Consider the following 22,217-nt stretch of genomic DNA (forward strand, 5'->3'; position numbering starts at 1 on the left):
GAATCTCTCCCATCTTCCATGACTTTTCAAAAATAATCACTAAATAGCTCAGATATCTCCTCAGTCAGCTCCTTGAGTATTCTAGGATGCATTTCATCAGGCCCTGGTGACTTGAAGACATCTAATTTGTCCAAGTAATTTTTAACTTGTTCTTTCCCTATTTTAGCTTCTTCTGATCTTACCTCATTTTCACTGGCATTCACTATGTTAGACATCCAATCACCACCAACCTTCTTGGTGAAAACCAAAACGAAGTCATTAAGCACCTCTGCCATTTCCACATTTTCTGTTATTATTCGCCCCCCCCCCCGCCCCCCCGCCCCCCCATTGAGTAATGGGCCTACCCAGTCCTTGGTCTTCCTCTTGCTTCTAATGTATTTGTAGAATGTTTTCTTGTTACCCTTTATCTCTAGATAGTTTGATCTCATTTTGTGCCTTGGCCTTTCTAGTTTTGTCCATACATACTTGTGTTATTTGTTTATATTCATCCTTTGTAATTTGACCGAGTTTCCACTTTTTGTAGGACTCTTTTTTGATTTTTAGATCGTTGAAGATCTCCATCCTCTCCCTCCTTCATGTTTTCAAAAGAACAGCCTGCTTATCCCTTAGCATCACACAGCGCCTCCACCTGGCCACCCACCTCATGACAGAAGACCATTCAGAATGGGGTGAACTGCTTTCACCCTATTATCTGCACCAGGCCAGGAGAACACAGGTGCACCTTCTGGACTGGGGATAAAATAGGATGCCATGAAAATGTCAGGCTAGTTCCTAGGAGGATAAGTATTTGTGTAAGAAGAGTCACCAGCACAACTGCCACCATTAGTGCTAGTCTCACCAGAGAGGCCCCACTGTCTGGGCTTGGAAACAGTTCTTCAAGGTTTGTGGTTGGGGAGCTTGCCCATGTTATATTGTATCTGTTTTATGGATGTAAAGAATTTATTTCCAGGACTTTAAATTTAGCTTGTTACACAAGTATTATCTTAATTTTAAAATAAAAGAAAAACCCTAAAGTATGCAGCTGGCCTGTTGGCTCCTGGAAAGGTAACTGCTGACCTTCAGCCAACCTTGCTATGCTCTGTGATCCCACATCCACTGACAGAAGTCTGCAGTCAACAATGTAAACACTGCCCTGTTATCACACCTGTGTCAAGGTAAGGCTGTAATATAAAGAGACTGACGCAGACCACAAAGACACATATTTTTCATACCCTGCTGAAGAAATGAAATTCATCCTGCTCATTCTGCTGTTTTCAGGTATGGCTACATCATTTACTCACTCTCACACCCTAAGTCTGTCTATCTTGCACATGCATAACAGACTGGAGGTCTTGGTGGGTACGAACTCAACTTGCCACAAATATTGGAGCAGGCACAGGTAATCTATGGAAAGTGACAGTTGGACAATGAGATCATCCACCTTCAGAAGCTGACTCTGCAGCACCCCGTTTTTGATAGGCAGGAGCATTATTGCTTTAACTTCAAAGACCCAAAGAAGAAAGCTATTTTCCCACCCTCCCCCATACCCCAGTCTTTAGGATCTGTGATTAACATCAGTTTGGTTGCAGCTACAAGGGAACCAGATTGGGCATGTCTGAGACATGAATATGTATCGTCTGCTAATGTCAGGTTTAACTCCAACCTGAGCATTTGTGTTTCTTCTCAGTGGGTGCGGCCAATGCCGCTACCATCTCCCGGGCTCTGTGGCAGTTCCGCGCGATGATCAAATGCACTATCCCAAGCAGCAACCCACTACAGGATTACAATAACTACGGCTGCTACTGTGGCATCGGAGGCAGTGGAACACCAGTGGATACCCTTGACAGGTTGGTGAGACTTTGCCTTCTCAAAACCCTTCCCTCTCCTTGCAGCTGTATCTGCCGTTCTTGCTGACAGCCCCTTCCCAGGTGCCCCTGCCTGTAGGTGTTTGGAGAACATTCCTAGCTAATATGACATTCAGAGCTAAGAAATGGGGTTGTATTGTATTTCACTGTGTGCATTCTCAGGGGTTACACATCATCCAAGCAGCTCCCCTTGTTTCACTCTTCTGCTGGTGGTTGCTATATTGAAGAGGTGAAGTGAATGTGTAGTAGCAACTCTTGTAGTGGTGCTAAGTAGCAGCCAAGAGAGAAGCAAATCAGGGTAATCTGATTTAAGCATACATCACAGGGCTTTGTACCCAAGTGATGCCACTACAATGCTACTGATGTAAGTGCATGTGCAACAATAAGACTGAGAATTTGGCCCTTTATCTAGCAGATTACTTTCCCTTCAGAGATGCCCTATATTTGCTGTCTGATCATTGTGCCCTTTTGTTCAGAGCACTGTCTAGACAATCCACCCTGGTTAGATAACTTAAAACAAGCCAGCTGAGCTCAAGCCTGAGATGTGGAAAAAGCTAATGTATTCAATGATTTTTTTTGCCTCTGTCTTCACGAACAAGGTCAGCTCCCAGACTGCTGCACTAGGCAGCACAGTATGGGGAGAAGGTGACCAGCCCTCTGTGAAGAAAGAAGTGGTTCGGGACTATTTAGAAAAACTGGACGTGCACAAGTCCATGGGGCTGGATGTGCTGCATCCGAGGGTGCCAAAGGAGTTGGCAGATGAGATTGCAGAGCCATTGGCCATTATTTTTGAAAACTCATGGCAATCGGGGGAGGTTCCGGATGACTGGAAAAAGGCTAATGTAGTGCCCATCTTTAAAAAAGGGAAGGAGGAGGATCCGGCGAACTACAGGCCAGTCAGCCTCACCTCAGTCCTTGGAAAAATCATGGAGCAGGTCCTCAAGGAATCAATTATGAAACACTTAGAGGAGAGGAAAGTGATCAGGAACAGTCAGCATGGATTCACCAAGGGGAAGTCGTGCCTGACTAACCTAATTGCCTTCTATGATGAGATAATTGGCTCTGTGGATGAGGGGAAAGCAGTGGATGTGTTATTCCTTGACTTTAGCAAAGCTTTTGATACGGTCTCCCACAATATTCTTGCCGCCAAGTTAAAGAAGTATGGGCTGGATGAACGTACTGTAAGGTGGATAGAAAGCTGGAGATCGTCAGGCTCAACGGGTAGTGATCAATGGCTCCATGTCTAGTTGGCAGCCGGTTTCAAGCGGAGTGCCCCAAGGGTCGGTTCTGGGGCCGGTTTTGTTTAATATCTTTATTAATGATCTGGAGGATGGCATGGACTGCACTCTCAGCAAGTTTGCAGATGACACTAAACTGGGAGGTGTGGTAGATACACTGGAGGGTAGGGATCGGATACAGAGGGACCTAGACAAATTAGAGGATTGGGCCAAAAAAAACCTGATGAGGTTCAACAAGGACAAGTGCAGAGTCCTGCACTTAGGACGGAAGAATCCTATGCACTGCTACAGACTAGGGACCGAATGGCTAGGTAGCAGTTCTGCAGAAAAGGACCTAGGGGTCACAGTGGACAAGAAGCTGGATATGAGTCAACAGTGTGCTCTTATTGCCAAGAAGGCTAACGGCATTTTGCGCTGTATAAGTAGGGGCATTGCCAGCAGATCGAGGGATGTGATCGTTCCCCTTTATTCGACATTGGTGAGGCATCATTTGGAGCACTATGTCCCGTTTTGGGCCCCACACTACAAGAAGGATGTGGAAAAATTGGGAAGAGTCCAGCGGAGGGCAACAAAAATGATTAGGGGTCTGGAGCACATGACTTATGAGGAGAGGCTGAGGGAACTGGGATTGTTTAGTCTCCAGAAGAGAAGAAGGAGGGGGGATTTGATAGCTGCTTTCAACTACCTGAAGGGGGGTTCCAAAGAGGATGGAGCTTGGCTGTTCTCAGTGGTGGCAGATGACAGAACAAGGAGCAATGGTCTCAAGTTGCAGTGGGGGAGGTCTAGGTTGGATATTAGGAAATACTATTTCACTAGGAGGGTGGTGAAGCACTGGAATGCGTTACCTAGGGAGGTGGTGGAATCTCCTTCCTTGGAGGTTTTTAAGGCCCGGCTTGACAAAGCCCTGGCTGGGATGATTTAGTTGGGAATTGGTCCTGCTTTGAATTGGGGGTTGGACTAGATGACCTCCTGAGGTCCCTTCCAACCCTGATATTCTATGATTCTACATGGTTTTGAATGTATTCTCCATTATTTCACAGGTGCTGTCAGGTGCATGATAAGTGCTATTCTGAGGCCAAGAAGCTTCCAGCATGTAAAGGACTTCTGGACAACCCTTACACAGAGCTGTATACCTACAGCTGCTCGGGCACCACCATTACCTGTAGCAGTATGTCTAACTCTCTCTTATTTCACGTCAGCCACTGGTTTCTTTTTTATGGGGGTTTGATCTAAGCTGCATCTCCTTCAGCAGGAAGGTTCTTCCTAAAAGCAGGCTCCCCACCATGCCGTCACCCACTTCAGCAGAGATGGTGTTTGTTAGGAGTGGGTATACCTCCCCATAGAGACTCTATAGAAGGGGTGGCCAACCTGAGCCTGAGAAGGAGCCAGAATTTACCAATGTACATTGCCAAAGAGTCACAGTAATACATCAGCAGCCCCCCATCAGCTCCCCCACCCCGCTCCCAATGCCTCCCGCCCACCAGCTGCCCTGCTGATCAGCGCCTCCCCCTCCCTCCCTGCACCTCCCGATCAGCTGTTTCTTGGCATGCAGGAGGATCTGGTGGGGAGCAGGGAAGGCACTGCAGGCTCAGGGGAGGGGGCAGGGCCTGTGGAAGAGCCAGGGGTTGAGCAGCGAGCACCTCCAGGCACATTGGAAAGTTGGCACCTGTAGCTCCAGCCCTGGAGTTGGTGCCTATACAAGGAGCCGCAAGTTGGCCACCCCTGCTCTATAACAATCACATTCTACACAGCATAGCCCATAGCTCTGGTTTGAAAGGCCTTAACTCCCTGAGACCACAGGTTCATATCTGGGACACACACAGAAGGACAAAGCCTTTTGTCCTGCTAAACTGAGTTCCACACAGTGTCTGGTGCACAGAGCTCCCATCTCTTCTTGCTAGCTATTAAGTTTCATGTCAATTCTTATGAGAGGGGGTTTGCCCAAGTATCTTGCCCATAGTTTCCTCTCCTCCCACGGTTGAGGGCTACTTGACTGTGGCTCTTTATTCCTGGGGTGGCTGCATTTCGGTAGTGGTGTCTTTGAAGTATTCTGTAAAGCACCTTGAGAGTGTTTCAAATTAAAGGGAGTAGGTATGAGAGTGAAGGGAAGAAGTATAACTATTTTAGTTTCTCTCTGCTGGCAAGTGAAGCTGATAATCACCTTGGCTGCAAATTCTCCTGCCTGCCACCCAGGAAGATTTAAAGCTTCCCAATACTGTAGTTTGAAACTGCCTCTTTTAACACAGCTATTATTCAAACATTTGAAAACTGAACGTAATGTTTCCATGATAGCCATAGGGATTCCCTCAGAGGCTAGTGACACCTAAAAGGGGATAGGCACAATTGACACACAAAGAATAAAATATCAGATTCAAAACAGCAAAAGTTCTGTCTTCCCAAAAGTGCTGCCATTGCTTGGAATAGGAGAAGCTGTCACGGTACCAGGGACCATCTGAGTATTCACCTTCCTCTGCAGCATGGGCCATGCACTTGTTAAGACTATCTTACTAAATCATTTCCCTGCCATTGCAAGGGCCTTGGTGCAGCAGGTCCCACCTGTTCTCTGCCCGGGGCACATCATACTTTAGTCTTGCAAGGGCTGCACTAGGTTGATCTAATTCTGGTGGTGGCTTGGCGGGGCGGCTGGGAGGGGGTTGGTGGCCTGTGATTGATGAAGGAGTTTGCAGGGCTGGTCCCAGGCCTGTGGACACGGGGGGCGGGATGAGGCAGCAGCTTTTACTGGCCCAGCTCCTGCTCGGGCAAGAGCCAAGCTTTGGAGCGGTGCAGAGTCTCCCTGGGGGCGCTCGGTCCTCGCCCTCCAAGGTGACGTGCCCAGCGCCCGCGAGAGAGGCGCGCGGCCTAGGGCCCTGCCGAGCGCTCCGTAAAGCCGCTGCCCCCACAGCCCGGGGGGGCCCGACGTGCCCAGCTGCCCGCTCTGGCTCCCCGCCTGGGCTCGCTGCACGGGGAAGGAGCCCGCCTAGGGAGCGGGCCCCGGGGCGGGCCAGGCCCGTGGCCGGGCGCTCGCCGGCCGCTTTGCCCTCGCTGACGCCGCCTCCCTTCCGCCTGCAGCCAAGAACGACGCGTGCGAGATGTTCATCTGCGAGTGCGACCGCAAGGCGGCCATCTGCTTCGCGGGGGCGCCCTACAACCCGGACTACAAGAACCTGGACTCCGCCCTGTGCGGCTGACCGAGCGAGCGACCGCCGAGGGACGCGGCCGGCCCCGACCCCGACCCCGACCCCGCGCAATAAAGCCTGACACCCGCGCCGCGCCGCGCCTCCCGCCTCTTCCTTCCCGCGCCCGGCAGCCGGCACCAACGGCTGCGCCGCGCGCTCCCGCCCACGGCAGCGCGCCAGGCTGGACTGGGGGAGGGGCCCGCGCCTCAGGGGAGGAGACCCGCCCGCTGGCCCCACCTACCGGCCGGTTCGGGGCAGAGGGCGGGGCGACGCGCGCTAGCTTCCCCGGAGTGACGTAGTACCCCGCCCCCCCAACTGTCACACTAGCGCATTGTCACGTGTGCGGCCCACGCGCCTACCTCCCCGATTGGGTCGCTAGGGACACGTGTTCCGGGAGCCGCCGACCTTGTGAGAACAGCCGCTACACAGAGGACAGGGAGTTCGTGAGCCCCGCCCACTCCCTGGGTAGGGGACAAGGAGCCACGCCCACTTCCCCTCCCTCTCCCCCATAGGAGACCTAGACCCTTCTCTCACTCCCCCCTGCCAGGGACCGGGAGCCCCGCCCACTGATCCCATCGAAGACTGAGCCACGCCCACTGCCATTCCCTCTCCCTCCCCGCACCCCCATAGGGTGGTTGGGGCTGCAGAAACTGACCCATTTCCTCTTCCCTTCAGTGGTATAAGGGGTGGGCAGGTTCACCCGCTCTGCCTTCCCCAGTGTAAGTAGAATGGGGGGGGGGGCCAGGTCTTTGCTTGCAGTGTAATGGGGCCGGGCTGTTCCCCTCTGTATTTTCCAATTGCTGGATGGCCCCTCCTTACCTGTTCGTGAATAGGGGATAGTGAGTGGGGTCATCGTGGTCCAGTCCAGCCCCACCAGTGCCTGTGGGTCATGGTGCTGTTGCGCATGGCCTGTCACTCTGTGACACCCCCATGTCCCACGGGGGCACTGGCTGCACGGGGAGGTGGGGACGGAAGTGGAGGTTGTGGTCCTGTTGTCACCCTCTGGGCAGGAGAGGCTGAGGGGGCCTGCTCTGCTGCTGCCTCTGTCTCTGGGGAGAGGGGATTTGGCTCTTCAGTGGCACTGAGCCAGCTCCTCTCCCCAGCTGGAAGTCACGTTCCTCAAATAGGATGCAGGTCACGGTCCCAGCACTGCCCTTGGGGAAAATGCTTCTGTGTGCAGAGAAGCCATGCCCAAGAGGATCACTTATCACCTTATTTTCCTGTGGGAGGATGTTCTGTCCTGAATCTTCCAGCAATTTCAGCAACTCTGTTATTCCCTACACAGATCCTTGCCAGGAGAGGTTGGCACTAGGGTAGCTATGAGCTCCTACTACAGCAGCAATCTACCCTCTGGTGTGTCAGTGTCAGGGCCTCAGAATAGGGAAGGAGGGAGGCCTCTACTTGCCAGTAGGAAGTAACTCTGCAGGCTCGCTTTCCCATTCAGGGTAGCTTTACTACCTGTTTTTCTTTAGCGAAGTGTAGGATGGAGACCTTGGATGAGTTTGACAACGAGTACCCCCTCAGTATGTCATTCTGCAAGCTGATTTCCCCTGAGGACTTTGAAGTACAGTCTTTATCCTACACTGAGCAGTGCCTGCAAGAACTGTATATAAACATGGAGCGGAGCCCAGGGATCTGTGAGAGGGTCATGCGAAAGCGGAAGCAGATGGACAAAGAGGCAGCTGGCCTGGCTTCATTCTTAAAGGTACCTGCAGTGCCTTCCTGGTTAACAGCTCCCCATCCGCCCAAATATCTGAGATTATTGGGGGGAGATATTATGAGGAATAACAGCGAGAGGGTGTCTCTCTCAGAGCCAGGAACTCTGACTACTCTAGTAATGAGACAAATCACCTTGTAGTTTTGCACCACCACTCCTTCCCTGTTTCACCTTAGGCTGCTGGTATCTGTGCCACAAGAGGAGGAAAAAGTCTGTTTTCCAAACAGTACATGAACTTTCCTGAAACCTGCAATCCTCTCAGGGTTCCCCCCTCTCTCCAGCATGGAAAAGCCTAGATGTAGCCTCATCATGTGACCTGGATCAATCTCTTCTGGGACTGGGGAATGAAGTGCTAGCTTGAGACCACCACTATAGTCTCCACCTGTGTGTTGACTCTGATTCTATTTGCAGAGCGGTCCAAGCCTTAAGGGGGAGTTAAATGTTACTGAAATCACAGGCTGTGGTGATATATGTTCAGCCTGGTCAATATGAATCCACTCATGTGATTTCCGCTAGTGGGAAATTATGGGAGCAAATTCCCCTCACCCCATGGAAAAATTACACTGTTTTTTAGGAGGTTTTTTTTATGTTTGTTGCTGGGGGAGTGTGCAGGGAATAGAGGCTGGAATTGACAGAGGAAGTGATACTGAAGCTATTGTTGTACTTCCTCCTTTTCCCTGTAGTAAGGGCTCCTTAGGTTGACTCTGATACACTCTCCAGCTCTCTATCTGCTTTGTGATATTAACTTTCCCCTGATTCCAACCCACATGAATTTAATGGAAGGCTGAAGGTATCTGACAATTCTGTATGTCACTGCTCTGTCAGTGTAAAGGAGCCTTAAAGTGAGTGTAAATGTCCCCCTGAGACTGCCCCTTGTACAGGGAGCTGCCTGACCAGTGTAAAAGCTCTACCCCATTCCTTCTCCTAATCCATAGCATAGGGGTGCGTTGAGGGGATGGCCAGATTGCACGGCACTACAGCTGTTCTCGGCTTAACAGGGTTCACAGGGAGCTATGGGAAGCAGAATGTTAGAGCAGCCCAGAGGCTGCTGCAACTTACACTGGGATCAGGCACAGCCCTACTCACCATCAGAATGGGGGGGGGAGGGTTTAAAAAGCTATCTTAAAGCTACCTTTGTGATTTCAGATCACTAACGCTCCCATTGCACACAGAGCCTGGTTTTCAGTTACTCTGTTCCTGTACTTGGGGCAGGGATGGAAGCTGTGGGCGGGACAAACAGAACATCAAAGCCATAACAGCTGGTATGTGCGATACTGGAGAGATGGTGAGGTAGTCTTGTGAACCAACAGTCCACTTTGGCTATTAGACAGCAGTACCCACTGCAGAAGCGAATAGCAGTGCCTTACTCTCCCTTTCCCCTCCCCCCCCATGTTGTTTTTTAGGCCAAGTTTTTCTGGACACTTCAGGGAGAGATGAATTACTGTAACTATGTGGGGATTGCGGAGATGCAAGAGAAGGTGGTGCAGCTGAAACGAGACATGCAGAAAGTGAACAACTATGCTCGGGGTAATCCCTGTGCTTCAGTCTCCATTTAGGCCTGTGGCACAACTCTAGGTTGTGATGCAGAAGAGAAAATGCAGCAATGTTATAATAGTGACTTTCCCTATTTGGAAGGGATAACTCAGGAGTCTAAGCACAAGCTTGAAATAACTAAGCTCCCTGAAACAGCAGGCTTGAATCCACCCTTCATGCTTCTGAGGCAGTTTCATTTAGCTAGCATCTCTCTAGTGATTTTTATCCATAGATCTGAATGCTTTACAAAGGGAGATAAGCAGTATTATCTCTGTTACCTATGAAGAAATAGCCACAGGGAGGTGAAGTGACTTTGTGACAGTTACACAGTGAGTTGGTGGCAAGGCTGTGAATTGTATCAAGGTCTTCTGTCTCCAAGTCTAGTGCCTGCACAACACAGCCTTCCCAGTTTGCCTCATTGTCCTGGGCCAAAATTTCCCTTTCATTGTGCACCAGTTTTGTGCCTATTTGCCACTCTCCCACCCCTGAGATGGCTATGTTTTAGTGGTGTTTATGTATAAAAGTTTGTGAATCACTTTGGGAAGTCTGGGATGAAAGATGTTATAGAAATATTAGATGTAGTCTATGATATAGCTCTGATGTGTCCTTCTCACTCTCCTGGTTATATTAGCAACTGGTATAGAGAGGGAGGGGTGTGTGTGTGTGTGTGTGTATCAACCTACAGCACTCAGCATGCCGCACACTAACTGTGTAGACCCTCCTGATGCACACTAAAAGTTCCCTAGTGTGTACTGACATACTACAGTTTGAAACAGAGAGATTGGGGACTGTCCCTTATCATTCTGATCTAATTGGCGGACAGCAGCTCTGAGGTCTGCCCAGAAGCCTATACAACTGCATAGTTTTGAACTACTTAGAAGAGCAGGGAAAGGACAGCCCTTGACAGGGAAGTGCTCTCTCTGTATCCCCACTCTGGGGTCTAATTCCATGCATTATTAGGTAGTCTGTGGTAGCTGCACATGCACCTCAGGCCAGGCTGGGGGTTACCGTTGTCCGACTAGAGGAGGCTGTAAGCTACATGGGTCAAGGTGTCCAGATGCTAGATATGAGTGAAGGATGGAGCTGTGTCTTATGGGCCTGTCCAGCTCTGAGGTCTGTATTTTGGGGCTCATCAAGGAAAACTTAGCTCAACATAAGAACATAAAAACGGCCATACTGGGTCAGATCAAAGGTCCATCTAGCCCAGTATTCTGTCTTCCGACAGTGGCCTATGCCAGGTGCATCAGAGTGAATGAACAGAACAGGTAATCATCAAGTGACCTATCCTGTCACCCATTCCCAGCTTCTGGCAAACAGAGGTTAGAGACACCATCCCTACCCATCCTGTTTAATAGCCATTGATAGACCTATACTCCATGAATTTATCTAGTTCTTTTTTGAACCCTGTTATAGTCTTGGCCTTCACAACATCCTCTGGCAAGAAGTTCCACAGGTTGATTGTGCGTTGTGTGAAAAAATACTTCTTTTTGTTTGTTTTAAACTTGCTGCCTCTTAATTTCATTTGGTGGCCCCTAGTTCTTGTGTTATGAGAAGGAGTAAACAACACTTCCTTATTTACTTTCTCCACATCGGTCATGATTTTATAGACCTCTATCATATCCCCCCTTAGTTGTCTCTTTTTCAAGCTGAAACGTCCCAGTCTTATAAATGTCTCTTCTTACAGCAGCCGTTCCATACTCCTAATAATTTTTGTTGCCCTTTTCTGAACCTTTTCCAATTCGAATATACCTTTTTTGAGATGGGGCAACCACATCTGCACACAGTATTCAAGATGTGGGCGTACCATGGATTTATATAGCGGCAATATGATATTTTCTGTCTCATGATCTATCCCTTCCTTAATGATTCCCAACATTCGGTTCACTTTTTTCACTGCAGTTGCACATTGAGTGGATGTTTTCAGAGAACTATCCACAATGACTCCAAGATCTCTTTCTTGAGTGGTAATAGCTAATTTAGACCCCATCATTTTATATGTATAGTTGGGATTATGTTTTCCAATGTGCATTACTTTGCATTTATCAACATTGAATTTAATCTGCCATTTAATTGCCCAGTCACCCAGTTTTGAGAGATCCTTTTGTAGCTCTTCGCAGTCTGCCTGGGACTTAACTATCTTAAGTTCTTTTGTATCATCTGCAAATTTTGCCACCTCACTGTTTACCCCTTTTTCCAGATCATTTATGAATATGTTAAATAGGACTGGGCCCAGTACAGACCCCTGGGGGACACCACTATTTACCCCTCTCCATTCTGAAAACTGACCATTTATTCCTACCCTTTGTTTCCTATCGTTTAACCCATCTCTCTATGCATTTTGGAAAGATTATGTCCAGCACAAACATGAGTCCAGCATCTCAGTTGCCCCCTCTGCTTGAGCAGGGTTTTCCTTTTATTATGCTTCCATGTGAAACTGAACTGTCCTGAGGCTTAGAGGATATTTTCCAGGACGAAGAATTTGTCCAGCAGCCTTTCCATCAGGCCTGGCATCCATTCCTTTAGCAGCAGCAGAGGCTTTAGGACCCAGTAAGGATATATGACCTCTCGATGTCGCAGCACACCAGCCCGCACCACTTCCCGGGCACACTCTTCTTTGGGATTTGCCTGCATGGTGATTTTATCACCGATGCTTTTCAAAGCATTGTCTGGGATAAAGAGAACAATTATCACACACGGTATCTTCTTCCCTCTCTTCTTCCAGATTAAACAGAGGGTGCATTGGGGAGCATGAACTCTCTGAACTACAGGAGCCAACTCCCAAACCTTTTCTATACTTCTTAAGATCATCATCATGTAATAAATCTCCTGACCTCCCCTTATTCCCCTGAGATTATCTCTCAACATCTGGATGATATTTATCCCCTTCTGCACTATGTGTTGCAGCCTAATGATTGGGTCTGCTCAGTAGAGAGTAGCTTTTTTGTTTTACCTGTGTCAATATATCCCAGCACAGCAACTGTGACTGAGAGACTGATCTCGCGAAGGCACAGCTCCCTGCGTAACGAGCTGTAGAATCCTTCCAGAGCAAACTTGGCTGCATTGTATGAGAGGGTGAATGGGGCTCCTATGCGACCTGAAGAGAATCAAAGCAATAGGAATAGCTGAGAAGTTCCGCCAAGGAAATGATTCGCTGAGGGAAATGGTTTTAGGCAAGTGGAGCTATCAGAGGACAAGCTGGAGTCTCTCACATAGATCCAAGTCTAAATACTGCTCAGATCATTTTTCTGTTGCATAACTGCCAACCTCAGTAACCAGACATGTCTTCTATTAGATGGAGAAGCCCTACCAGCTCTTGCTGGGATCCCATCGAATCTCACAAGCTAAACAGGGTCAGGGCATGTCAGTACTTGGGAGGAGACCTCCAGGGGCACTTGTAGTGTTGATGGTTTCGTAGGTGGCCCTCTTTACTCTGCTTTGAGTTACTACTCAGACTAAACCACCAGGTAGCTGCATTTCAGTGATGGGTGAGTGATCCCAGTGAACAGTTTGTGCAGAGCATTTTGAAAGACAGATTTGGAGGAGAGTTGTAATTACTCATCCTCTGCCACCAAAGTTAACAAAACTTCTCTGGAACTAAAAGCCTTTGTAACAGGCAAGAAGAGATTGACTGTGGTTGTAACTAATGGCTTTCCTGTGGAGGAGGCGAGATGAGACAGTGATTCCACCGTATTGTTAGCTGTGAGATTGGTTTGACTGAGTAGGGCAGCTTGGACGCGTTCACTGGTAACTGAAAGGAGCAGCCTTCCTTACCACTCAGGGACGATATGACAATGATGCTGCCCCGAGACTCCTGCAGCATGGTCATTGCAGAAACTGTCAGCTGGACGTAGCTCAAGAAGTTGACAGTCATGGAGCTGGTCACTGCTGCCATGTCTCCTTGGAATGGGCCAAACCGGCCACTTCCCCCAACGTGGTTCAAAACCAGGTAGTCAAGACCCCCTGAAAGAGAAGGGGAAACACAGATTCAGATGAAGTATGTGCATCTGTTCTTGGATCAGGATGGATGCGGTACACTATCTGCCCTCCCTGCTCCAAGATAGCAGCCGTTCTGAATCAGAGTCCTACCAGAATCGGGATCCGCACTGGGATGCACTCACATTTCATCACAAATATTTCTTAGGTGGAGCTGGACTAGGGTGACCAGACAGGAAGTGTGAAAAATCGGGACAGTGGGTGGGGAGTAATAGGAGCCTATATAAGAAAAAGACCCAAAAAACGGAACTGTCCCTATAAAATTGGGACATCTGGTCACCCTAAGCTGGACTTACAGCCACTGAAGTCAATATTTAAACTCCCACAGACTTAAAAGGGAATAGAACTGGACTCTGGTATTGTCGGCCTTGGTCCCAAGCTAATTCCCACTCTCTGTTCCCCAGAGTCAGGATGCACATCAACTATTCCCATATACCCTCCTGCTGATGCTCTTGATGGCTGATGGCTTTGGACTCAGGACCCTAGCTGAGAAACCACTCACAACTCCATCCTGCCCATATGCCAGTGGAGCCATCTCAGGCATGTACAGTCAGGCTCTGCTTTTCCCTCCTCTGTGCAGACTGCTGGAGACCTACCCCACTCTCACTGCAGCCTTCCCTCCTCCCCGATAAATCCGACCCAGCACCCACTGTATGTCTGACTTGCTGCAGCTACTCAGTGCACACTCGAGTGCTCCATTGTGAGAGATGGTGTTTATTCCATCTGACACTGAGCACAGGCAGCTTGGGATGAAGCAGTAGCTGTTGATTAAAGCAAGCACCCTTTTCCATGGAGGGCCCCCGCATCTGTGATGGAATAACGTTAATGGCTGTTCAACTTCCCAGTGAAGCTGTCCTGCTACCACTGAGGTTTAGTGCAGGGATTTCCCAGCTGGGGCATGGGGAAGTCCCCGTTTGGAAGCCCACCTAAGCCGGTCATTCTGGAATTCTCTGCATCTCTGCTGCCAGTTGAAGTAATTATTAAAAAGAGAGCTCCACTAAGCCTACAGGGAATCAGTGTTTGGGAATCTGCGTGGCTGGGCCAGTCCCTAGGATGGTTAGGCTTTTTCCTGTTAGCAGAAAAATGGAGCATCCTGTTTCCGGGAAAGGCAGCATGGGTGATTGGAGTAGGTGACCCAGGAGAGGTCTGTGTCCTTCCCTGTTCCAGGAGGACAAGGAAAAGGAGGGAAGAGATGCAAGTTTTACCCAGTTTGTTTCTGGCTTCTTCAATGACATTCTGGGCTGAAGTCAAGTTGTTCATGTCGGACACCACGTGCCTGGCAGAACTCGCCCCCAGTTCCAGACACTTCTGTGCCACCTGAAGAGAAAAGAGCAGCTATCAGCAAAGAACTTGACACTGCAGCAGGCTGTGCAGCCTTCCGCATCGCAGCTGTTTCATAGCACAGAGTAGAGCATGCAGCCGTCTGCTTCAGTTCGCCCCAGGTTAATGGATGGGGCAGGAGCTCGGTCTAGCATGAAATAGAAGGGACTGAATGCAGCTGAAGAATCACATTGGGCAGAGGAGCAAGGAAGTGATGTTTTGCAGCAGCATGCTCAAGGCCACATCCTGGCCTCGGGTGTGAACACAACTTCTGTTGAGAGAAGGGGGTTGTAATGTGGGTGAGTGGCCAATGTGTCCTGGTGTTTGGCCACCCCTGCACCCTGCTGTGTGGGATTGGAGAGTGGGGTATAATAGAAGCCCAAATGTTCCATTTCTCCACCCTCCTTGGGTTGCCTTCTTTTGGGGTCTTACCTCCTTGAGCTGCTTCTCCCTCCTGGCAGTGAGGAGCAGGTGCGCTCCCATTCGTGCAAACTCATAGGCTATTTGTTCCCCAATCCCAGTGCTCGAACCAGTGACCAGCACACGCTTCCCTCGCACCATTTCTGGAGGTTTAAAAGGCTGTTAGCAGGAATTTGCCCCACTGCTTCCCTAAGATCCTGGGCATCAGGGAGCCCCAGAACTCCAACACTGATTCTCTCAATCCCAACAATATGTGCCATCGAAGAGGGTCTATCTCTTCATCTGTAAAATGGCGGTAGTGATACTCCAGGAGTACTGAGAGTATTCGTTTGTAAAGTGCTGAGTACTGGCACTAAATTGTTTGTACAACTGGGGAGTCGTTACACCTTTGATCAGCCTGACCTGTTGGAGCAGAGACCACTTGTGATATGGGCTTATGTGTAATTGGACAAGTTAGGGAGGGAAAGGACCTATTAAGTCACCCCATCCCTCTCCCTGCCACTACAGGATATGGTACATTTACTAGGGTTTGTCCAGGCTTGCTTTAAATGTCCCAAGCAATGGGGCTTCCACTATTTCCCTTGGAAGACTATTCCACAAGCTGGCTAATGCATCTCTCTGCAAATGTGGCCTTGCCTGCTATTACAGAAAGCATGTTCCCCAAATGCATCTCTCCTGTGATAGTTCCCAGTCCCCAGAAAGTTGGTTCTCTCAATGGCTCCTTTTAGAAAGAGGTATTTTCTCCCTTTCCTGATATTCAGGTTCCCCAGCCTCTGAAACAAGGTTATCCCAAGTCCTGGTCTGTCTTTGCTACTCAGAACAGGCATTCCTCCTTTGTTACCACCTGGAAGAAATCTGCTGCTGCAGCCACAACAAGCTTCCATTGTGATAACACCACGTCTGCAGTAAAGTATCTGGCTTCTCTTAGGGCATCGTTGGGGCTCATTTCCTGTCACCACTTTGCATTTTCTAAACTCATTGGAGCGGTTCCCCTTACAGTGGAGACTGAGCCACACGCTCCCTGCTTCATTACCCCCTTTTACACTGGCCCTTCTCTCTGTTCACCCCTTCTTTTTCAGCTCCAACTTTCTATATGCCTCTTAAATAGATCATTGTCATAGATCTAGCTTAGTTTTAGGAAGTATTTTCAATTGCTTTGGATGCTGACAGTAGTCACCAAATGGGGGTCATCTTTTCCCTTTACATTGAGCTGTGAGAGTGCCACAGAAGGCGACTAACCTCCGTCCTGATTTCAGCTCATTTTTTGGCAATCAGCGAAGGATCTGATCTGTAACAGGGAGTCAGCCCTAGCCCTCTTCTGTGCCTGGGGTGTGAATTCCCTGGGGACCTGTCCTGCTTTGCTTACCTGCAGATAGGGTTTCCTGGCTGTAGAAATAATAAGCACATAGGCCAACAAGGAGCGAGAGGAGAAGTCTGATTGCAGCCATTGTATCAGCTCTGTGATAGACACTGGGGTGAATCATTAAACCCAGCAGGCTCTTGCATGTCCAAGTGATTAAACCAGTGAGGGTCACGATCTGATTTCAGCCTATGCCACTGTCTGATTTCTCTCACCAGCCTCACATTGGAGCATTGCGTCACTTCCCTCCTGCCAGCAGCTTGTACTAGATTAGGTATGTGCTGAGGCAGCAATTTACCGTTTAACCCAGATCCCCTTTTGCTCAGTGCACCACATATGGTGCCATCTCTTCTGAGCTGCAGCCAACTGTTCTGGCTTGAACTACGCGGAAGACGTTAATTGGCTGCTGTTTAGGGAGACAGTTACTCGCTTCTGTTGTGGGAGAGCAGACTCTGGAAGCTGCTGCAGACCAAAAGCAGCCATTTGAATGTCCTCTTACTGCCCCTTGTCAATATGAGCATTTTGAGGGATGGGGGGTTAGGGTGAGACCCAAAGAACATTGGGGACAGCTTCTCCATCCTGACTGGCTGGTAGGGAGCATCACTAAACAGTACTATATACGTTCTTGTACCGTGCTCATCAGCATAGTATCTGAGTGCCCTCCAATAGTGCATTAAGCAACATGATTAACATCTGCCATATGTTGTTTGGTCTCTCATCCTCTCTCCACAGGGAGAAGTGTATGCATTGGTGTCTTGTTTTGGCAGGTTTTTTAATAACTATACATGTTGCTATATATTTGTTAGAGAAGGCAGGTGAAAGAAATGCACCTTGCAGTTGGAGTGGAAGGTGGTGTGACTTGTGATGGATCTTAGTTCCTGAGGGAGTTAATTTCATAGTCTTGGACCAGCTCCTGAGAAAGTTCTGTCTCCTGCACAGATAAGCTTTTACCCTTATGGCAGAGAGATCCATTGAGCTAGAGAAACATGGAGAACATTGTCAGTGGAAAGCCATTGCCTCCCTCAGAGACCAGGGTGGGTCTGAATCTTCCCTCGTGTATGGCACTTTGCAGGATTTTTCTCTCACTGGCTCCCCACCATAATGGAGTGATAGAAGGGTCCGGAAATGCTCTTCTGCTTGGCAGTGATCACTGGCTATAAGAAAGGGAGGCTGGAGAGTTTGGCTCCCAGTTCAGACAGAATTCACTGTGAATGCTAGTTATGTAACAGAGCCTTGATGCTAAAGTGATGGGCACATCAGAACCGCCTGGACTGCAGTTGCAGCCTTTCTGTTGCGGCTCTGCTGTAAAGGAGAGATTAAGAACTATGGCAAATGCTGGTCTAGTCCATCCTGAGATTAAACTGGCTCAAGCACCCACAGCAGGGAGATGGTTCAGTTGTGTAAGCAAGGAAAGCTGGCTGAGTTGTTTGGATTGCTATGCTTGAGAGAGATGCAGAGAAGCAAGTCTGAAGCCTGTACACAGCACCCTGCGCTTGCCACCACAGAGGGATGCTCAAGCTTGTGGGACATAAATGCCAGCAGACAAGAACGGACCAATAGCCCATCTAGTCTGGTATCCTGTCTCTAACTATAGGAGGTGTAAAACCCTATTGGCCATAATGTACCTAACGTCTGATACTGAATCATTGCAGGGGAGAATTCAGGTGCTCAGGTAATGCCTTGAAGCGTGACAACTGTTGGCCCTTATAAATATTCCCCTCGCTGGTGCCTCTGCAGATGCCATTCCTACTCATAAAGTGTGACATTATTTTAAAATGCAGTGGGTCTAATTTTCAAAGCTATTAGCAAAAATGCATAGGTAGTTACTGAGGTTTCACTTGCGCTTTGGGTATCTGCACATGCCAAGTGCTAGCTATGAGTCTTACTAGCTATCACACGCACAAATAGTAAATATGTACATTTGCCTCTAGCTTTTTGAAAATCATGCTCTCTAGACTATACTAAGCTATAATGATGCACTAATATATTGTGGCTGTGTTTCACTTTTTTATGTGTTGTTGTAGCCATGTTGGTCCCAGGAGAGACAAGGTGTGTGAGGTAATATATTTTATTGGATCAACTTATCTTGGTGAGAGGGAGACGCTTTTGAGTTTACACAGATCTCTTCTTCTTCGAATATCTTTGGACCAACACCGCTACAACAGCATTTCTCTATACCAATCATTATTTCCTATATTCAGACAAATTCAAGATACATAGGTTACAGAAAATGGGTGCGTGTGTGTGTGTGTGCGCAGAGCTTGGGATATTTGCCAAAGAAAAAGGACCCAGCCACAGCTGAGCTGCAGGCAGGATGGGTGGATGAACAAGATCAATGGGTCCCTTCTGGATTTTAATGACTAGGAGGAATGTCACTGCATTAGACTGAAACCCAACAAATCAAATCTGTTTTAACTATGGGCGTTCACTGGGCATGTCCAGCACACCAGGGTTTTGCTTCCTCTCAGAAGGAGAGTGTCTTAAGCAGGGAGCAATCAGGTGCTTTAAGGGAAATGTCCTCTCTGAATTTATAACTGGTGAAAGGTGCTAGATTGACAGGCCTGGAGGGCAAAGTCCTCTGTCCAGACATTCACTGTCTCACCAGCATTTCTCCTCTCTAGCCTGGAAGGACAAGTGCCCAGGGTGGGAGAGTTCAGTCTCCATGACCTCTCTGCTGAGACAGCCAATAGGTGGCCAGTTGTGCTGATGTGGACACTCACCCACTAGGAACTTGACTGAGCCCCTCCACATTTATTTCCTGTAGGCCACAAGCAGCCACCAAGGGCTGGTAACTTTCTGTCACAACTGACCTGAGCTGCATTAGGACACCCTGATCTAGGCTCCATTGACTGTTACCAAACCCTGAGCCATCCAATTCCCCTCTGGGCTTGATTTTTAAATACATGGTATCACAAGAACTGAAGAACTACATTGCACCCTGCCTGCCTCTCTGGGCAGTGAAACACACCTGAAGGCCTTACAGTTGCTGGTTTGAAGTGCTTTGGGGGTGTGCTTTTGTCTTCTTTTCTCATAGCTGCAAAGGCTGTGAAAGTGCGACGTCCAAGGCAAGTGACTGGGAAGAAGCAAGCTCTGGAGGGAGGATTCTGTCCCTCCTGGGCCAGGACTTCTGGCTCCACCGCTCCTCCCAAGTTCACCATGCCCAGGGTCTTCGGACCTTTTCCGGAACTGATGAGCAAACAGGTTTGTACTTGGATCTTCCACTAATATATTCCTAGGGACCCCAGTCCTGACGTATTGTCAAGTCATGCAAGTCGTCCAGGCTGCCTGGGGTCTCTGTGCTACCCTCACTGTAGCAGAGTACACATGGCACCTGTCCCAGGCTGCAGGCCTCTCTAGTGTGGAGGTAACTCTGACTGTGGGCATTAATACAGGAGCAGGAAGCAAGGCTCTCCCAATAGGATGAAGCCCTCTCTCAGTAGCTACTCCAGCCCCAGGCTCTCCCCGCAGAGATTCTGTAGGAAAGGGGCAGGAGCACTGGCTGTGGGGGAGCTCACAGCTACTCCAAGTCTAGCCTCCTCAGCAGAGGCCCTGTAGAGAGTGGGGTAGGCATGCTACCAGCATCTCCATCCCAGCTTTAGCCTTTCCCAGCAGGAGCACTGACTGGTGGGTTAGCTAACTTGCTTGTGAAGAAATAGTGCTTGTGCCGTTGTCCAACGAGTATTTTTATTTCCAATAGATGGACAGAGCAACAGCTTCGAACACTGACCTGAAGCACCACTGGGCTGGGGTGTCGACAATGAACCAAAAGAGGTTTGAGGCATTGGGGAGGGTCAGTATTGGCTAGGAGAGGGTGAGAAAGCAAGGAGGAGAGGAAGCACGTCCCCACTTCCTTATAAGTGACAGGGTGAGGGGGAAAGTGAACGTGTGATGGAGTTGGAGGGAAGCAGGCACTTGTCAGTTGTGGGCCGAACACACATTTGATGCCCTTCAGCCCCTGTAACGCTGCTCCTCCTGCAGCCTGGTCAGTGTGACGCAGAGATCTCTTCCCTCTTGTCTGTTCCTATAGGACTATTACATCTCCCCCCTCAGGTGCCCCTGTCCTCCGGGATCCAGGGTGAACAACAGGGCACTGCACAGTTTGGCTGCGTTGAGTGTTAGCTCTCTTCCTGAATGCCTTGTCTTCCAACAGCATGATCGATCTGCATCCTATGGTGCTGAACCCTGGTGGCTTCCATGCCTCCCTCCAGGCTGGTAACCACCTCAATAAGCTGAGGTACACCAGTCTCTCAAGGTAGGTCTCATTAGTTACCTGCTATCTCGGGGCCAGATTCTGATCTCCTTGTTCTTTCTGAGTAGAACTGTACTGTACAAACAGTCCCAGTGAAGAAATGGCAGAAGGTGCTGCTTCATGTGAGAAAGGGATGAGAATATGGCCCTTGGGGAGGGGCCTTTTGGCTCACTGTGGGATCTCCTTTTTGGGGAAGGAAAGGGGAATTTGTTTACACATGGAGGGCTCTGATCCTGTTCTCACTGAAGTCAGTGATGGCCAAGCTTCCGCTTCAGCAGAAAGAAGGAATCCCATCATCTCAGCCTTATGCTGGTCAAAAACCTCTATAGGGAAGAAAAGGTTAAAGTCCCTTGCATAAGAGTGCTAACAAATGAAGCAATGCAGTTTAGAGGATTGACTCTACAATGATCAGATCCTTGATTGGGAGTGGGAGAAGAGGCAGTGTAGTGGTAGTGAAGAGGCTGTAGTGCATTTGTATACCATAATACTCTGTGCCAGTAAGTTCTGACCACTGGGAATTCATTCCATACCATGCTGTTCCTGTGTATTTATATGTGCCTCATGTAAACCATTAGAGGAATGTGGCTTAGCCTGATTTATCAGTAAAGCCTGAAGGGTGCTGTGACTCCTTTCACCGGTGCTCAGCTGCTTGTACTGAACAAATAGGGATAATAGGTGAAAGAGGTTAGCTACCCATCACATTACTTCTCCCTGGCGATCCTCACTGGAAATGTTTTCTTGTTCTAGGCCTCCTGGGAACAGTCCCAACCCTTCTCCACAAAAGACAGGCCCTTCTGACATGAAATCCACACCTTCTGTTTTCGACACTCCCATGCTGTCCAGGTTTCAAAGTGGCTCAGAAGATGACATGGATAATGAGAAACCTGGCCCCAGTTCCCCTCCAAAGGGGGCATAATTGTCTCTTCCTGTATGGAAAGTTGCTACATGAATAAAAGTTCCATGCAAGCTCCTTGATTGTGGGTGAGAACTCTGCTGTGTAGGAGCAATGATGTTAGTACAAAGAGAATAGCTGATTGATTGCTTGGGAAGCTTTGGCAGGTGGGGCAATTCTAATAGGCCAGAGTTGACATGATACTTGTGAGCATGAGCAAACAGACCTATGATTCACTGCAAAGGTGTCCCCCTTTAGGTAGAGCTGGTGGTCTGTGGGCAGGGGGACATTAAGCTACCTCACTTCAGATGGCATGTGTAGCAGGGTCTCCTCTAGCTTATTAGTTACGGCTGTCCTGGTCTGGATTTCAACAAGTGCATGAGCAGGGAAAAGCTCTGTGTCACATAAGCAGCCCTCCCCACTTTGCTACTTGAAGGGGCAGTGTCCTTTCAGCAAGTGACCACAGCAGTCCTGG

The 22,217-nt window shown here is 48.9% G+C and overlaps 3 protein-coding genes across 3 annotated transcripts; 2 read left to right on the forward strand and 1 right to left on the reverse strand.

Moving 5' to 3' along the window:
- The first annotated feature begins 1,223 nt into the window (after positions 1-1,223).
- PLA2G1B (phospholipase A2 group IB) lies at positions 1,224-6,270 on the forward strand. The gene is made up of 4 exons (XM_024198057.1): positions 1,224-1,257; positions 1,667-1,826; positions 4,123-4,250; positions 6,152-6,270. The coding sequence occupies exons 1-4, from the start codon at positions 1,224-1,226 to the stop codon at positions 6,268-6,270; spliced, it is 441 nt and encodes a 146-aa protein (XP_024053825.1).
- A 1,471-nt stretch (positions 6,271-7,741) lies between these two features.
- Positions 7,742-21,766, forward strand: LOC112105297. The gene is made up of 6 exons (XM_024198034.2): positions 7,742-7,963; positions 9,379-9,502; positions 19,636-19,802; positions 20,299-20,372; positions 20,752-20,853; positions 21,598-21,766. Exons 1-6 carry the CDS (start codon positions 7,742-7,744, stop codon positions 21,764-21,766), a joined length of 858 nt encoding a protein of 285 aa, XP_024053802.2.
- On the reverse strand, positions 11,885-16,834 carry LOC112105296 (hydroxysteroid 11-beta-dehydrogenase 1-like protein B). The gene is made up of 6 exons (XM_024198033.3): positions 16,608-16,834; positions 15,254-15,384; positions 14,707-14,818; positions 13,280-13,468; positions 12,459-12,602; positions 11,885-12,174 (listed from the first exon to the last, which is right to left on the reverse strand). Exons 1-6 carry the CDS (start codon positions 16,723-16,725, stop codon positions 11,960-11,962), a joined length of 909 nt encoding a protein of 302 aa, XP_024053801.1. The 5' UTR covers positions 16,726-16,834; the 3' UTR covers positions 11,885-11,959.
- Positions 21,767-22,217: the final 451 nt, after the last annotated feature.

The sequence above is a fragment of the Terrapene carolina genome, unplaced genomic scaffold, assembly GCF_002925995.2.
Source record: "Terrapene carolina triunguis isolate 2854851 unplaced genomic scaffold, T_m_triunguis-2.0 Scaffold790, whole genome shotgun sequence".
Lineage (NCBI taxonomy): Eukaryota > Metazoa > Chordata > Testudines > Emydidae > Terrapene > Terrapene triunguis.

Coding starts and splice junctions, on each gene's coding strand:
- PLA2G1B (XM_024198057.1), top strand. CDS start 1,224: ATGAAATTCATCCTGCTCATTCTGCTGTTTTCAG. Junction 1,827..4,122: donor CCAGTGGATACCCTTGACAG/GTTGGTGAGACT, acceptor ATTATTTCACAG/GTGCTGTCAGGTGCATGATA. Junction 4,251..6,151: donor CACCACCATTACCTGTAGCA/GTATGTCTAACT, acceptor TTCCGCCTGCAG/CCAAGAACGACGCGTGCGAG.
- LOC112105297 (XM_024198034.2), top strand. CDS start 7,742: ATGGAGACCTTGGATGAGTTTGACAACGAGTACCCCCTCAGTATGTCA. Junction 7,964..9,378: donor GCCTGGCTTCATTCTTAAAG/GTACCTGCAGTG, acceptor GTTGTTTTTTAG/GCCAAGTTTTTCTGGACACT. Junction 9,503..19,635: donor AGTGAACAACTATGCTCGGG/GTAATCCCTGTG, acceptor CTTTTCTCATAG/CTGCAAAGGCTGTGAAAGTG.
- LOC112105296 (XM_024198033.3), bottom strand. CDS start 16,725: ATGATTCACCCCAGTGTCTATCACAGAGCTGATACAATGGCTGCAATC. Junction 13,469..14,706: donor AGAAGCCAGAAACAAACTGG/GTAAAACTTGCA, acceptor CTTCTCTTTCAG/GGGGTCTTGACTACCTGGTT. Junction 12,175..12,458: donor GCTGGGATATATTGACACAG/GTAAAACAAAAA, acceptor TCTTTATCCCAG/ACAATGCTTTGAAAAGCATC.